The following is a 16,993-nucleotide window of genomic DNA, read 5'->3' on the forward strand; positions in this document are numbered from 1 at the left end:
CATGATGATATACCGTTAAAGCTATGACATGGTCCTAGATCATCTACCCCAAAAAGTAGTTGGTGTGACCATATACATCTGCTTAGCTTAGTTTTTACCTTACAAGTTACAAGGGCTAGATTTTCTATTTTTGCATTGAATGATTCTGGAAATAAATAATTTTCAATGTTTTAAAAGTCGGATTGAACCGGCCTGTTGAACCGGGATTGATCGGTCCATCAGTTTGATTACACAAAAATACCAAGTCTGTGACGTGCCAGTCAAAAATTGATATGAATCGATGTTATGCTGGTCTAAATATCGGATACCTAATATATTTACAATTTTCAATTTATTTATCTGAAACTAAATTAAACTTCTTCCGCCCAATCTCTATGCTTACTTCTAAGATTTTCTGCTCTGTTTTGTATTGTAATTTTTGCGTAATTATAGATTTCTTGCTTTCTAGAATTTTAGCGAGGTGGGTTTGATCAATTTTTGGGATTGTTGATGGGGTTTTGAACAAAATTTGATCTTGAATTGAATGATTTTTTTTATTTAAGGCATCGCTCAACCGGTTGAATCATATACCGGACCCCTCACGTTATAATTCTGGTTACAGTATTTAAATTATTTTTTTTTAATTTCAACAAGCTACAATCCTCTAGTTTCACCACGCTATATATATACATATACATATACATGTATATACATACATACATATATATGTATGTATGCATGCATGTATGTATGTATATACATGTATATGAAGAGATGTATGGCAGGTGCAAAGAAGTTGATTTTGGCAGTTAAACAGGTATGGAAATTAATTAAAAAGATGGAGCTGGTGAAGAGCAACTATCAACCAAACCCAACAAATCCAAAGGAGTAAACATAAAAATTATTCACAAATAGAACTAAAAGCAAAGCTCATACCCTACATTAGTTTAACATAACCCAACCAAATGGCTTATAAACAAAACTCATACCCTCTCACATAAACAACGCATTTGTTAGGCCTAAATAAGATTGGCGGAGGATGCAAAGACACACAACTATTAGTCTCTATTTAATATTTATGGTAGCATTGATTTGAATTTTGAAGCAAACATGTATGTCCCATTGGGAGGGAGAGGGTCCACATATACATGGTTTCCATGTGAGAGTTTAATGTGCGTGCATGTGCATATGTTTCTCTCAAACATTATTTACATTCCATCTTTGAATGATTAATTGCACTAAAAAAGAGTATCAACATTGAGTTAGGTTTGTGGGTTTTGTCACACATTCTTCCCCCTATAATGCAAAAAAAAGGTAGTAGTGGTCCAATACTCCAATATTAACTTTGGTGAGCATGAGTACACTAGACTTTTCACTTGCCCTTGGCAGATTTTGCGCATGAGAAACCAAGTTCTTCATAATAACATCTCGGTTAAATCTGAGGAGGTGGGGAGGATGATGACAACATTATTAGCAGATTACAAAGAAGCTCAGCCCCTTAATCTGAATGGGCTCATCAGAAATAGTCAGCCCCCGACCAAATGGAGGCCTCCACAACCCTCAGTTATCAAGATCAATTTTGATGCAGCTCTTCGAGACTCCAAGGTGAGAATTGGTGTAATTGCCCGTGATGCGGAAGGGGCTCACATTGCTTCCAAATCAATTTGTGTTCCAGGGCCTTTGAATCCCCTTTTTGCGGAAAGTATTGCAGCCAGGGAGGCTCTGGTTTTTACCAAGTCCCTCAACTGTCATGATGTTGTGCTGGAAGGGGATTCTCTGTTGGTTATCAAGGCTTTGGAGGGAAACGAGGTGGACTTATCTGAGAATGGTTTGTGTATTGCTACTACAAAAAATATGCTTGATTCCTTTGTTCATGTCAAGTTCTCTCATGTTAAAAGATCAGCAAATTATGTTGCTGACACGTTAGCTAAGTATGCTTTATCTAATTATGACTCTCATGAGTGGTTTGGGGAGAAGCCTGCATTCCTCCTTCATGTAATTGAGACTGATTGTCTCGTTCTTTCTTCTTAATGAAAGTTTTTCTTTTCAAAAAAAAAAAAAAAAACCTTTGGTGAGCATGTTTGTTCTCGAACTCACTTAACCCCAAGCTCGGATCCAGCTCAAATTTGAACTCGAGCCCTCTTAATATAGCTCGAGCCATGGAGAAATTTGAGATTTTAGTGTGCTAGCCTTGAACCATTATGGGAGTTCCATTCCACTTCCATATTTCACAAGGCTTTGGGCGTCAGACAATTATTGTGGCCGGTAACATGGGCTTGGGCTTGGGCTTGGACTTGTTCAATTGAGTCTCACAGAACTACAAGAGATTGAGCTTCATTAAATGAAAGCATGACAATCTACAAATACTATGTCAGGCCCAGTGTGGGAATCCAAGCTCAAACACACATTAAAAATATTGTTCGTTTCTAGTCACGAGTCTATACATAATTTTTTTTTTATGCGGCGTTGTCATTAGTTTTTAGGTCTAGAGAATACATCACTTATTTGAGAGCTTGAAATGTGTTAGGACTTTATTTATATATAATTCGGTTAGGTTATGTGAATATAATGTGAGATATAGTGTTGATATCTAGAAGATGTCAAATGCGGCTTTTTCTTTCTTACTGAAATGTAGAATAGACGGAATTTCATTCAAATGTAGTGCCAAATCATCATCAAAACCCAGTCACATGAATGGTCATTTGTCAAATCCAACCCACCAATATATGCTCTTTCATTCTTAAAGCTTCCAAATCTTCAAATGTCAAGACATCTGACCAATTAACCGATCGCCACTCCCACGTGTCTACATTTTAATAAATTAATGATTTTCTGGTCACGTGTGGATAGGATGTCTTATTTTGAACGCATGAATTAAAGTTGTGAGAACACAAATCTCTCCTTTTCATTCTTTTACAATTTCAACATGTGACAATTTCTTTAATCCTTTGAATTACAAAATATGCCCATTGTTTTGTCCTCAAGTGGATGGATTTTCAAGTACCGACTCAACAGTGATAGTGGTGGTAAAAATTAACTTTGATAAGAAAACGTTATTTATTTATTTTATGTATTGTTGTAAACTTATGAGAGAACGTGATTTATAAAGGAATGACCAGTCGTTGATAGGTTAATGCATACGTTGGTGTTGATTGTTTTGTCAAGTATTTTTAAAGAATCAATTCAATCTCATAAGAGCGGGCTTAGACAGCTTTTTTTCTTTTAAAAAAAATATTACTTTTTCATTAGATGTGAAACATTATTTAATAAGGGAACCCAATTCTTCTTCAACTTGGAACTTGTAGATGCATGCATGTCTCTAATTTCTTATCCTGATCATGATGATGCCAAAATTAGGTTCACATGCTTTCCATCTATAACTCATTATTAAATTAAACCACATGATCAATCAACTCATTTTTCACCTCACATATAATTAAATAGTAATTAGTCATGATAATATTCGCCTGACAAGTAGTGCCAAAAAAAATAATGAATGGAGATAACATTATTATATAACCATGTGTGATAGTTTAATGTTGAATTTTTCTAGGTCCAAATCGTATGGACTCATAAAGTCTTGAATTTGATTCTCACTTAAAACAATATTATTATGGCCACTCTTTAAGCTTTGGCTCATTTTCGGGTAGGAAATTTCTGCTTGCATGGCTTGATAGGTTTGAATTTAAACTTATATAGGATATCAAAAGAATAAACTTGTGTGTACTTGTTCTCGATTACTAAAAAATAATTATTATATATGGTTTAATTTGTTCAATATCTCTCAATTGATTCCAGGGAAGCCCATGGTCTTCCATAGTTCCATTAGCAAAAAAACAGTGGTAAAAGCATGAGTGGATTGAAGTGTTTCTTGAACGCGTGCCACGTCAAGGTCAAAGGGTCAAAAACCCGATTACTTTCATTTCCACGTGTCACTTCGCTATACTAGTTCGTGGTAAGGTAACTGTCGTGGCATTTCGCTGATGACACGGCTTGGCCCCACTCTCTTCCTCACGTGTATCTCACATCAACCCCCCCTATACATCGGACTGCCGTAAGTATTTAGTCAACGAAGGAGCACTCTCATACAAGAGCGCGTGACGCTATATGTACGCGTCCCTTTCCTAGTTTCCCTTTATGGCGTAAGAGCGTGTGTGTTACTCTCTGGCAAAGAGCTGCCTCGCTTTCCAAGAAATCGATGCGAAATAACGATGCTCTATTTGGTCGGCGCCGTCAGTCGTTAAGACACTCCGTCAACCGTGCCCACAACACAATCACCTCGCCGTTACCGTTTGTTCCTAAATTCCTTCAACTCTTCTATAAATAGAACCGAAATCCTGACTGGTTCTTTCGATCGGAGACCCTCGAAAGACCTCCTTAAGCAAAACAAAAGCAAAAACCAGAGAAACCCAAATACGAAGTCGGGGTCTGAAAAAGAAGACTTCCGCCAAAAGAAAACAAATTCCCAGGTATTTACATGAATAGCTTCTGGGTTTAAGGCAGTTGAGTTTTTTTTTTTTTTGGATTGGAACATGAGCTTTATTTAGTATGCCGTATTAGCTCTGCGTTTTTAAATACTGGGTGTCAGGTGATGGAGACTTGAACTTAGAATTTCTTGTTAATTATGGTGTATTGGTAGCTTATGAATTATGATTGTTCTTTGTGGATAGACTCCATTGATATTGATGGGTGATTTCCTAAATAGAAAGTTTGTTTCTTTTCTTTAGATTTCTTCTGAAAAGATCCTGTTATCTTGAATTTCTAATAATTCCTTTCTGATATTCTGCTATTTTGTAATGGATGTGAATAGCAAATTTTTTAATAAGGTTTTCAATAATGGTTAGGTAATAAATCTACTTTTTTTCCCCCTGTAATTTATTAAAGCTAGATTGCAAAATAATTTGAGGTTATGTTGACCAGATGATGTTGAATATTGCAATTTATATATTAGATGTTGGATTATTGATTATTCTGTTTAAAAGAATGGACTGTTGTTGATGTTAGTTGTTATAAGGTGTTCAATGTTCCCTTGCATTTTAATTTCAGGTTGATTTTGCTATCCGTGGTACCATACGAATTTCGGTTCTGCAAAGGCAGATTGTGAACCTGGTGTTGATTTTGCGGAAAAGGGAGTGATCATCCCTTCTTTTCATCACCATTGCAAGGCTGATGCTAGGCTCATATGATGGACTCGCACCAGCATTTTAGATATAGCGTAGCTGGTGTGGGCGTATCGTACTCCTCATCTCATCCTGCTGCCCCTTCAATTCCTAATAGGTTCTTTGATTCCTTAAAGTTTGAGATAGGGAACTCACCTAATTCACCTTTTTCAACTCAATTTGATTGTGATACTATCACTGCTTTGAGCGACAGCCAGGAGCGAAACAGCTCCACGGAGAATATCTCAGGGGTTAGTCCTCACAGCTCCTCACTCAACTCTAACGGTTTTTTCCACTGGCCGAGCCCTTCTGTGGAGTGTCGTGGGGACAGTCTACCATACCTTTTTAGTGGGACCTCATTTTCACCGGATACAAGTTCTAGCCGGAACATAAAACATGCTTTGCAGGAATTAGAGACCGCTCTAATGAGTCCCGATGATGATGATGAAGTGACAACATCAAATACGTCTTTCCAACAATACAAAGGGGAACATACATCAGGTCAGAGAACCAGAGCATTGAGCCAGGAACGCCAGGTTTCACGTGTGATTCAACCTCAGACATCATTTGTTTCTAGGCAAAGGCAATCAGAGGAAGGAGCTCGAATTGAGAAACGTCAAAAGGCAGTACAAGAGACAAGCATGCACTCCGTTCCACCAGGCAACCTAAAGCAACTGCTGATATCATGTGCGAAAGCGCTCTCTGATAACAACATGAGTGAATTTGATACGTTGGTTGAAAGGGCAAGACGAGCAGTGTCTATTACTGGAGAACCGATTCAGCGTCTTGGTGCTTACATGGTAGAAGGATTGGTAGCAAGAAAGGAGAAATCAGGCACCAACATCTATCACACCCTCAGGTGTAGGGAGCCTGAAAGCAAGGACTTGCTTTCCTACATGCAGATTCTGTATGAAATCTGCCCTTACTTGAAGTTCGGTTACATGGCAGCCAATGGAGCCATTGCTGAAGCATGTAGAAATGAGGACCGCATCCATATCATCGACTTTCAAATTGCGCAGGGAACCCAGTGGATGACTCTCCTTCAAGCTCTTGCAGCAAGACCTAGTGGGCCTCCCCATGTTCGTATTACAGGAATTGATGACCCCGTTTCAAGATATGCTCGCGGGGATGGATTGGAGGCAGTTGGGAGACGATTGGCATTGATCTCCCAAAAATTCAATATTCCTGTGGAGTTCCATAGTGTGCCAGTTTTTGCTCCGGACATCACACGGGACATGCTTGACGTTAGGCCTGGGGAGGCACTGGCTGTGAACTTCCCCCTGCAGCTCCACCACACTCCTGATGAGAGTGTAGATGTGAACAATCCAAGAGATGGCCTTCTCAGGATGGTCAGATCACTGAACCCTAAAGTAACTACTTTGGTTGAGCAAGAGTCAAACACAAACACAACCCCTTTCCTGACCAGGTTTAAAGAAACACAGGAGTACTATCTGGCAATGTTCGAGTCCATCGATGTGACACTGCCAAGGGACGGTAAGGAACGTATCAACGTAGAGCAGCATTGTTTGGCCAGGGATATTGTGAATGTTATTTCTTGCGAGGGGAAGGAAAGGGTGGAGCGCCACGAGCTCTTTGGCAAATGGAAGTCTAGATTGACAATGGCTGGGTTCAGGCAGTATCCGTTGAGCTGGTACGTCAACTCGGTTATAAGAAGCTTGCTAAGGTTTTACTCAGAACATTACACACTGGTGGAGAAAGATGGTGCTATGCTTTTAGGTTGGAAGGACAGAATGCTGATATCTGCTTCTGCCTGGCGTTAACAACAGAAGAGACAGAGAGGGAGGTAGTCGGTATCAATAACTTGTTCGTTTAATCCACAGGGTTCTTGTTCTTGCATAACAAATATAGGGTAGATAAGGCAATGACGAATGTTATATCAATTGAGTTGGGATCGGGAATGGGAGATGGGAATGTTGTATTAGTGTTTTCAAATTCGATGGATAGTGTTCTTGTTAACATGGTTTTACTGTTCATATATGCCATTGTTGGCTTACATATGCTTCTGCACAGATATATCAAGAAATGATGAACATTTGATATGAATTTAAACTCGGGCTTTCAAATAACGACGTGGTAAGTTGGATCGAAGTTTAGTGCTTCGCAAGATATTGAGCACACATAAGTTTCTCATATATTAGTTGGGTTAAAGCACAATGCGTGATCATAGGGTATTGTTCATAGTATGAATTGAATTCAAGACCTTTTGAATCTATACGATTTGATCGTAGAAAGATTCATCATTAAGCTATCATCCAAGTGGTTGAAAAAACTTGGGTTGAAAAAAGAAGTAAAAAAAAAAAACTACTCTACGTTACAAAACCAATACAGATACTCCAATCTCAGTTCATACCAAATTTCTATATATAACAACCACCACCCAATGGCAAAGGACATTGATTCTAACAAGAAAAATAGAGTTTACAGATATATATATTTTTCCTCTATGTACATTGTACACATAAAGAGCCCATAGGAAAATGAAACCCAAATACCATTAAAACATAAATGGTGTTGGAGAGAATTCCGGCATGACTAGAAATGGAATCCTGCAAAAAAAAAAAAATTAATTAATTTACAATTAACAACTAATGTTGTCTACCAAACTAATCCAAGCATGCTATAAATTATAAAATAAAAAAGTATCATCATATATATTTATATGTCGTTGTAGCTACTACTAACTCTTTTCTTTTTCTTTTTTATGAATCCCACATTTACATGTAAGATGATACCAACTTTAGCCAAAACTAGATAAGCAAAAAATAGCAAAACAACGTCGTTTTATTTATTTTTATGTGGTTTTTAAACCAAATCGCTAAAAACGAGTTTAAGCGGCGTCGTGTTTAGAGAGTTACCCGCTATCGTCGCTGAAGGTTCGATCGCGGCCTATATCACCGGAACCACCGCGGAGGCTACCTTTTCTCTTGACCGTCCTTTTAACCTCAATTTTTCTTCTCCTTTCAATCATGACGACGTGATCCTCGTCAATCGAACTCAAAGACGGCCTCCACTCACCACCACCCGCCGCCGAACAGCATCCCGACGACCCCACCCTCCCGCGCTTCCTCCGCCGGTACCGACGCTGAGAACTCACCAGCGAAATCGTCTCCTCCGATAGCGGCGAGATCGGAGACGGACCTAATTCCAGGACGACGCTGCCATTGACGCTGTCGTTTTTGGCAGCGGTGGTGGTGGCGCAGCCGCAACAAGAAACGAATTCCAGTAAAAATTTCATCGTGATTAGAAAATGTCACGGAAGACAAGAGACTCTCATTGTCAGCTTATCCGAACGTCGTGGTGGCGAGGGCGGGTGGGTTCTGGTGGAGAAATCCAATGAGAGGGACTGGTGGGGCAAGCGTGAGTTTATAGGGGGGGTCTGGGAGATATATAGGGGGTAGTTTAGGGTTTTCACACAGAGGGATAAGGTTGGGCCTCCAAATACATTTTGTTATTTCTCTCTCCTCTCTGTTTCTATCTCCTCCTCATTTCTCTCTTATGTTCACCGGCCGACATGGGACCGCAACACACGACCACCACACAAAAGTATTGCCTTTCAGTGCATGTACGGTTGTAGATACTAAATACCACTGCCGACATGATGTCCCATGTAATGGAGAAACTATTACAAGATTCTCTTTGTTCCATTCCTCTCAACTATGAGCTCAAAATTTGCCAATTTTGCTTCAACAAAAGGGCATAAGCAGGAGACTTCATCTCCATCTGAGACTCATATTCATATCAAATGCTACACATACAAATAAGAGCAAAAAAGAAGATGAAAAAATAGACTTATAATTTGTAATATTATACGTGGATCAATTACAAAACAATAAACACCAACCAAACATTCATAGTCATCAAATATAAGCAAGCTGCAGGTTATAAAATGTATCGAATCATGCAACTACAATAAAAATAGAAACTGGGCTCCTGTGGAATCATCGGAGGTTATTGGCGTCCATATGGCTTAGACATGTTATTACCATATGGGTTCCCCGGCGGAGGGGTCATTGGTTCCCTGGGTCTTGCATACTCTGCAAATATCACCCAGCCGTCCAGAAACTGCAAAACATGCAAAAGCATGTTAAAAGAAAGAACAAAGAAAACTGGACGAGAGAGGAAGTAACAAAAAGAATAATAAGATTATTACAAGCATCTTAGCTGACCAACAAAAAGAAATTGTACCAATGCCACACTCACCTTTCCATCCATGCCTTCTATGCCTTTTGCAGCATCTTCTAAATTGGCATATCTTACAAAACCGAACCCCTTAGAGTATCCATTGACTCTATCAGTCACTACTCTTGCTGCAAAGAAATGTTGATGGTTAACGGTTTTACTGAAGAAAATTTTAAAGCAACAAGAAGGGAGGACCACATACCTTGAACCAGTTCACCAAACTTTGAAAAGGCTTCGCGTAGTCCTTCTGTAGTAGTCCGTTTGCTAAGCCCTGAAGCAAATTTCATAGAGAATATGAATTACAGTAAAAAGAAAATATTGAAAAATTACATATTCCATTCTAAATATAAATCACGCAATAATTTCCTGAGCCCTTGGATGGCCTGATTCTAAAAGAGGCAAATTCCCTTTTGTCCCAAAAACTAATGTTAAAGATCAACTCACCGAAAAATCACACACATTCCATATCAAAATTACAATATTTCCTGCAATCCCGGATGACATAATCCTATACAAGGAAAACCTAGGTTATAACCAGTACTAAATGCATTTTTAAGAATCCTAATTTCTCAAACTAATCAAATAAACCAACTTGGACATTAGAGGCAGGAAAAAAAACTATGCTTACAATCAATAAATTTTCAACCATCAACAGAAAAACCAGTGAGCTAATGCCCATAAAGACCACAAGAAAATTACTTTTCAATTAAAGTCCTAGAAAAGCTCCAATTTTCGTCAAGAGAAATGAATCACACAGCATACGAGACTAAAACTCAAAGAATAATATGGAAATCGTAAAAGAATCAATGAGTCGTGTTCAGAATGCTTAAATTCTACGTTTTATCCCTTCATTCCCAATTTCACTCGACAACCCAACAAACCAATCACAATCACAATGATAACGAAACCATAGACACAATTATAAACGTAATGAGAATAAAAAAAAAAAAAAAGGAAATCAGAAAGAGCAAAGAGCAGCTTGAGTAGAAAAGAGACGTACCGGAGACGAAGAGGTTAGTGCTGGGCTCAGCCATCTCCCGTTTCGGAGCCTCATTAGTCGCAATCGAAGGAGGGATGAAAGAAGATATCGGAGATGTTGAGAAGAACCGGCGAAAGCTACGTTGACCTGCCGCCGCCGATCTCAAAGCCATATTATTTCTACGAGGGGTTTAAGCAAAACCCTCTCGAGACTTCAAACACAAATGTCGAGAATTTTTTTCCAAGATAAATAAGGGAGAGAGGTTTAGGTTTGTATTTAATTACTAAAATGACCTCCCCTTAATGGACTCAATGGGTTCAGGCCCATTTTAGTGGGCCTAGAAGCCCAGAAGGAGTGGTTTCAAAGGTGGATGCTTGAGCCCAATATATTTTTTTAACAAGAATCTGAAAGTCACCCATGCACAACGCCACTGGATAAACAATCGGAGAAAGAGAGATTTCTGATATGTCATTTTGATAAGGAGAGCGGGCAAAGCAAACAAAGACAATGGTGTATACACTCGGAAGATATTGAGTTCGATTATTATAAGGATAAATATTTTTTTGGTCACGTGTTAAGCTTTGACACAACTAAACCCTATATTGTATGTGTGTGGACAAATTTCTATCTTGTATGGACTTAACGGCTTGATTTTAGACCTGTATCTCCAAATGACAAATTTGTATCGTGTTGATCTCGATTACGTATTAACAAATACGACAAAGTAAAGTAAGAAGGTGTTATTTGGATAATTTTCTAACAGCCTAGATATATGCATTTAAATTCACAAAAATACCTACAATTTACTAACAAGCATGCCCTAATATGCTGAAGCACAAGCACTTGGGCGCGTGTAATTGAACAACGACGGAACGCATATCTTCTTTACTCTTCTTTATGCGCACCGCCACAAACCCACAGAGAATCCTTGTTCTCTCCACCTGAAAGCCTGTTTCCTCTAAATTTACGCTCTTTGATCGAAAACTGAACAGAGAAGAAAAAAGTCGGATACCCTTTCAATTACTGCGTCGGTTCATCTGCTTTTCAAAGCAAAATCATTGATTTTGATTTGGTCCCAAAACCCAGTTGCCCTAAACTCATATATACGCTATTGACATTTGGATTATCGGCGATGAAACGTGGTTACCAAGAATCTCCTTCGAGCTCCGTTGGTCCGGCCCAGTCCAGATTCAAGTATAACCCTGAAGGTTCTCTTTTTCAATGACCCTTTTCTGCCCTGATTTAGTTTTATTATTTTTGCCCATTTTGGTTAGATATGTAGTTGATTGATTAATTTTGGATATGGGTTTTTGATAATTTGGTAGTTGTGGTGTTTAGTTCTTAGGAAGTGAAGGATTATGCAGAAAAATCTGGAATTTTTGTTCCTCATTTTGATTTGTAGTTTCATGATATACTTATTGTTGTCATTTCTTTTGGTTATTTCTTTAGGGTTTGAGTATTGGACCTGAGGATCACAGTACACTAGCTAATTTAGCTTTGCCCAGATAAAAATTACAAGTTATGTTTACTTGCTTGATAGAGTAACAATACAATAAGAATAATAATTGGGTAAGTTGGTTGCTCAACTTGGCTAGTGAAACTTTCATGAATGAATTCATGTTTTATTTAGTCTTTCCATGTACTGTCTGTGAAGCCAAACAAGTATTTGTTGGTTTTCATATTGAACTACATGATTTGTTTTCATTGTCAGTTGATGCACAATTTTTGGAGGATGAAAGTACAAAAATATTTGCTCGGAAGGTGGCGGACCACTATAGTGCTAGAACAAATCAGACATTAGAAGAACGAGAAGCGAGTCCAATCATTCATTTAAAGAAACTTAACAACTGGGTATTGCATATTTGTTTTAGAAAAATCTTAGGTTATAGGCAGATGATGTGCTAGAGTTTTGCTTTAACCTTTTCAAATTGATTGCATGTACAGATAAAGAGTGTACTAATCCAACTTTATGCTCGCCAAGGAGATGCTGTTCTTGATCTTGCTTGTGGGAAGGTAAAAGAGGTCCCGTATGTCAATTATGAAAGAACTTTTAATTGCATTCTGTTTAACTCCTGTATAATGTTTCTTTTCTCTGCCAGGGTGGTGATCTCATCAAATGGGATAAGGCAAAAGTTGGATATTATGTTGGCATCGACATAGCTGAAGGATCGGTAATGTGATAACATCCTCAACTACTGACTTCCATTTTCCTTATATTTTCTCAGGGCACATTAACTAGATTGCATTGGTTTTATTTTGTAACTATTGTGTTTTGGTTTGATGATAACAGACTGTAGAGTTTACACTACAAAAATGTACTGCATAATTCCTTGAAAGTTGAAACTAATGACAGAGTCTTTGTCATCCTCTTGGTTTTCAAAGTATGTTTGTTGTACGGCCATCTTATTTTTTGTGTTCAACTCCTATGTGCAGATAGAAGACTGTCGTACGCGTTACAATTGTGATGCAGATCAGAATCATCGTCGTAAAAAGTTCACTTTTCCAGCCCGCCTTATATGTGGAGATTGTTTTGAGGTAATGCCAGCTATGACATCTGTGCCAGCTATTCTTTTCAGTCTCTTTTGCTCAGCATTTTTGCCGTCTGTGTGTCTTTAGATCAAACTGGTATTATTGAAGGAGCTGGAGTATATAACTGGAGAAATTTGCTATTTTGATAATGTGCTGTCACATTTAGTCAGTTTCTTTATAATAGTGTATAAAGTGATGAATAAGTAATAATGATCTTTTTTGTTTCTCTTCTGACAATATCAGGTTCGCCTGGACCAAGTTCTGGCAGATGATGCTCCTTTTGATATCTGCAGTTGCCAGGTGAGTGACCTTAATTGTATGATTAATGGGGAAATCATTTTTAGTTTCCCCCCTCCTGAAGCTTGGCAAGTTAATGCAGTTGTACGGGGATTGAACCCATGATTTAATACTCTAACTTGGTTTTTGATTTAGCTATAACATGCAGATGACTGATATTTAGTCACAAATTCTCATCTTTTTGCGTTTGGGTATGTATGTTAATTTTGTTCTGAATCATCACCAAAAAAAAAATTGCAGTTTGCTTTGCATTACTCCTGGTCTACTGAGGTACGTGCACGGCGTGCGTTGGCCAATATATCAGCGTTGCTTCGTCCTGGAGGCACCTTCATTGGAACAATGCCAGACGCCAATGTTATTGTCAAAAAACTTAGAGAAGGTATTATTTTTTTACCTCTTGAAATAGTTGAAGTTAAGAAGATTTTCGAGTCATTGATACATCTTTGACAAATGTACCTATGCCTATATCATATTGTAGGGAGATCTTTCCTATATTACGTGCTAGTACGGCCGTGAGCCTATGAGAATGGAAATTTTGAGGCTGGCCATTTTCCTCTCTCTAAATACATTCCATAATTTATATTTTGACAAGAGCTTTGTCATTTGAGAATTTTTGTTATAGATGATAATAATTGAGCATTATGAAGTGTTTTTATCATCTGAATTCATAGAAGCATTTAGGGTGATGGGTGTGTCAAACTACTTCAGTTATATTGATAGAAGGTGCTTTTTACACTATGAATCTGCAGCTGAAGGGCTGTCCTTTGGCAATAGTGTGTACTGGATTCGTTTTGATGAAGAATTTTCTAATAAGGTAAATTTTCTTATCATGTTGGGTTTGGTATTTGGTCTTTGATTTATACTTCCCTCAAACTTTGTTAACCTGACATACTTTGCTGCGTGGTTCAGAAATTTAAATCTTCGACTCCCTTTGGAATCAAGTACCAGTTTCATCTAGAGGTATTCTCTTGCCTTTCTTCTATTTGTCTTTCGAGCTGTAGATTATGTTTCCGTACAAAGTCTACCGGATGACTAAAGTTTGATGGGCATGTATTATAACATCTATCATATTCATGCCTGGCTTGCCTATTAATGCTATGAGCATATATTTGTAAACCCAAGTTTTCTTCCCTGCTATGTCCTCCCTTTACTAGTTAATCCCTGTCCCCCTTCCTCTCCCCCGTTTTAGGTTATATTATACTTCACCATCTGTATTTTATATAACACTAAGACCATCATTGTCACAGGATGCTGTTGATTGTCCTGAATGGATCGTTCCCTTCAATCTCTTCAAATCATTGGCCGAAGAGGTATTGTTTTTATTTTAAAATACATCGTTTTCTCGCCCTTCAATCTCTTCAAATCATTACTAGAAAAGGGGGTATATTTATTTATTTTTTAATTTTTCTTAGCTGAGTTTTGTTTTATCAAGCACATGGATTGTTTTTGTCCCCTGGCCTCATTTAAAAGCAATTTAAGTGCTTGTGAAATTGTTTATTGCCATAAGCTTTTTCCTCATCCACTTGTTTTTCTGTTTGGGATTTTGAATGCGATCAACTTTTGCAGTATGATTTGGAGCTAGTTTTTGTAAAAAATTCACATGAATTTGTACACGAGTACATGAAAAAACCGGAGTATCTTGAGCTCATGCGTAGGCTTGGTGCACTAGGTGATGGTAACCGAGACCAGAGTAAGTATCTCAATTTTGTTTCCATTGTTATCTTAAGCTTGACAGTTGACAATGAAGCAGCTTACAATGTGCCTTCACCATTTTTCTTGCCTGCTCCCTTTGGTATCCAGGTACACTGTCACAAGATGAATGGGAAGCAGCTTACTTGTATCTGTCATACGTCTTGAGGAAGGTAAGTACAGCACTGTAGTTTGGTTATACATTCATCGAGGCATTAGGGTGATTGTAGTGTTGAGTGCCTTGTCATGATGATGATGGTAAATATGAGATGACATTCCCTGTTGATGTGCATTATAACCATCTACTTTAGGCTTTGATCTATAAATTCGTTTGTGTTCAGCGAGGTCAACCAGACCAGACTCGAGCAAATAGCAGAAGAGACAGAGGGCAAATGAATATCTCAAAGGAAGACATAATGTACATAAATAGCGAGGTTTAATTTGGCAGAACCTCATATACCTTAACTTGTGCTCGAACCAGACAACTAGACAACAAAATGGATTTTTGGCCTGTCCTTTCACAAGCTCATGAGAAAAGGTTTACATGGGTTGGTCAGTTTTTGTAGAATTCTTGTTGTAACCTAAATTATCTTCCCATTTGTGTTTCATGTAAAAGATAAATAGAAGATTTAATAGAGGAGGTGTCTATTAATTACACTGAAGTTGGGGCACACAAGGCATCTTTATTCTTTAATGTGATTGTATAATTGCCTTTATACATTCTGGAGAAATAAAGCAAAGAGGCTTTTTTCTATTCTGTGAAGGTAGAAGAGAGAATTGAGCAACTTCTTATGCTATCTTAACGTTTTTTTTTGCCCCTTGGATTATATGAATATATACATGTGTGTGTGTTGTGTAACTAGTGAAATATATTACATATTTAAAATTAAAAAATGAAATAAATCCTTAAAATGCTAGTTTGAAAAGAGAGGATAGTATGAGTAATTTAATGAAAATGGTATGATATTTTGATAAAATGCTTGAAATGCTCCTAAAATTGTCCTCAAGGGTAGCATTCTCAAGTACTGGTTAAAATGCTCTGAAAATGGTCCATGGAATGCTATTTTGAAATATGTGTTTGTGGTGGTGAAGTAGCATATCCTATGTAAATATGTGATACCACCCAACTCTCGAGGATAAAGTAAGTTAGATTAAAACTCAATTTGTAACCACAATAATATTGTTCAAAATAAGAATTGAATACGAAACTTTTTGAATCTATACGATTTAAAAACATAGAAATTCAAGGCTACGCTAACGCTCAAGTGATTGAAAAGCTCATTGTATTGCAAGTATATGGACTAATTGGACTCGAGGATCCCATAGTTCCTAGGCTTTTCTAAAATTTTGTTGGTACATGTTCCTAGTTCTTTTTATACATTGAAGAATGCTTATTGGTCTGAATTAATAATATCATGCAAACGACATTACATTACATTACAATTTGATTATGTTCTACGTAGATTGTCTCTCTTTGCAAACGACATTACATTGTTAATAATTGTAGGAGTAGATAGATGAAGTGTCAATCTGTTTTAAATTAAATAGTTGTAACTAATCCCTCCCATTAGACAATGTAATAATTAATACAACAAAACCCAGTACACTTCGACAGTCACGACAACTACTCAAACGTCATTTGTTTTTTAAAAGAAAAAATAAGAAGTATTTATATAATTGGCAACAAATAATTGTCAACACAAGAGACATAAATCGAATCAAATAAAGTAATAATAAACAGGATCAGCATCTCTAATTCACTATAAAGTAAAATAAAATAGGACAGCCTGTTTTAGTCAATAATTCCCTTTTTTTATTAATGCATTGTTTGACCTTAAATACCACCTCAAATAAGACAACAATCATTGGGCTTCCAGGTGGAAGGAATACTCATCCTTTTTCTTTTTTCCTTTATAGCTCGCAGGTATGTCTTGAGTTCCCATTTTTTTTTAAAAAAAAAAAATAGTTACACAAAACCATTTTTTTATATGATTAAACAAAACATTTTTTCTTTTAACCGAGGATTCCCCAACCCAACATGTCACTGGACAGCTAGATCAGCCTTGAACTTTGACCGCTAACCCTGGGTAGCTGGGTCAGTCCTAAACTCTTACCGCCAACCTTGGATAGCTGGGTCAGCTCTAAACTATGACTGTTAACC

At 37.6% G+C, this 16,993-nt stretch overlaps 5 protein-coding genes across 6 annotated transcripts; 3 read left to right on the top strand and 2 right to left on the bottom strand.

Annotated features, from left to right (window-relative positions):
* The first annotated feature begins 757 nt into the window (after window positions 1–757).
* Window positions 758–2,010, top strand: LOC119989439. Its single transcript, XM_038834958.1, has 2 exons — window positions 758–796; window positions 1,369–2,010. The coding sequence occupies exons 1-2, from the start codon at window positions 758–760 to the stop codon at window positions 2,008–2,010; spliced, it is 681 nt and encodes a 226-aa protein (XP_038690886.1).
* Window positions 2,011–4,293: 2,283 nt separating this feature from the next.
* On the top strand, window positions 4,294–7,208 carry LOC119988798 (chitin-inducible gibberellin-responsive protein 1-like). Its single transcript, XM_038833975.1, has 2 exons — window positions 4,294–4,448; window positions 5,026–7,208. Exon 2 carries the CDS (start codon window positions 5,162–5,164, stop codon window positions 6,917–6,919), a length of 1,758 nt encoding a protein of 585 aa, XP_038689903.1. The 5' UTR covers window positions 4,294–4,448; window positions 5,026–5,161; the 3' UTR covers window positions 6,920–7,208.
* Window positions 7,209–7,486: 278 nt separating this feature from the next.
* On the bottom strand, window positions 7,487–8,510 carry LOC119988800. The gene is made up of 2 exons (XM_038833978.1): window positions 8,015–8,510; window positions 7,487–7,705 (listed from the first exon to the last, which is right to left on the bottom strand). Exons 1-2 carry the CDS (start codon window positions 8,392–8,394, stop codon window positions 7,654–7,656), a joined length of 432 nt encoding a protein of 143 aa, XP_038689906.1. The 5' UTR covers window positions 8,395–8,510; the 3' UTR covers window positions 7,487–7,653.
* A 425-nt stretch (window positions 8,511–8,935) lies between these two features.
* Window positions 8,936–10,545, bottom strand: LOC119988799 (organelle RRM domain-containing protein 2, mitochondrial-like). The gene is made up of 4 exons (XM_038833976.1): window positions 10,339–10,545; window positions 9,541–9,609; window positions 9,360–9,466; window positions 8,936–9,221 (listed from the first exon to the last, which is right to left on the bottom strand). Exons 1-4 carry the CDS (start codon window positions 10,487–10,489, stop codon window positions 9,108–9,110), a joined length of 441 nt encoding a protein of 146 aa, XP_038689904.1. The 5' UTR covers window positions 10,490–10,545; the 3' UTR covers window positions 8,936–9,107.
* Window positions 10,546–11,138: 593 nt separating this feature from the next.
* LOC119988319 (mRNA cap guanine-N7 methyltransferase 1) lies at window positions 11,139–15,617 on the top strand. Of its 2 annotated transcripts, none has more exons than XM_038833307.1 (13): window positions 11,139–11,525; window positions 12,029–12,168; window positions 12,262–12,330; window positions 12,417–12,488; window positions 12,751–12,852; window positions 13,090–13,146; window positions 13,384–13,522; window positions 13,893–13,957; window positions 14,053–14,103; window positions 14,391–14,453; window positions 14,710–14,833; window positions 14,944–15,056; window positions 15,112–15,245. In XM_038833307.1, the coding sequence occupies exons 1-12, from the start codon at window positions 11,450–11,452 to the stop codon at window positions 15,021–15,023; spliced, it is 1,038 nt and encodes a 345-aa protein (XP_038689235.1). In that variant the 5' UTR covers window positions 11,139–11,449; the 3' UTR covers window positions 15,024–15,056; window positions 15,112–15,245. The 2 variants fall into 2 exon arrangements, with proteins under 2 accessions (XP_038689235.1, XP_038689234.1); XM_038833306.1 differs by having other exon boundaries at window positions 11,142–11,525; window positions 14,944–15,005; window positions 15,174–15,617.
* Window positions 15,618–16,993: the final 1,376 nt, after the last annotated feature.

This window comes from Tripterygium wilfordii, chromosome 21, assembly GCF_013401445.1.
Source record: "Tripterygium wilfordii isolate XIE 37 chromosome 21, ASM1340144v1, whole genome shotgun sequence".
Taxonomy (NCBI): Eukaryota; Viridiplantae; Streptophyta; class Magnoliopsida; order Celastrales; family Celastraceae; genus Tripterygium; species Tripterygium wilfordii.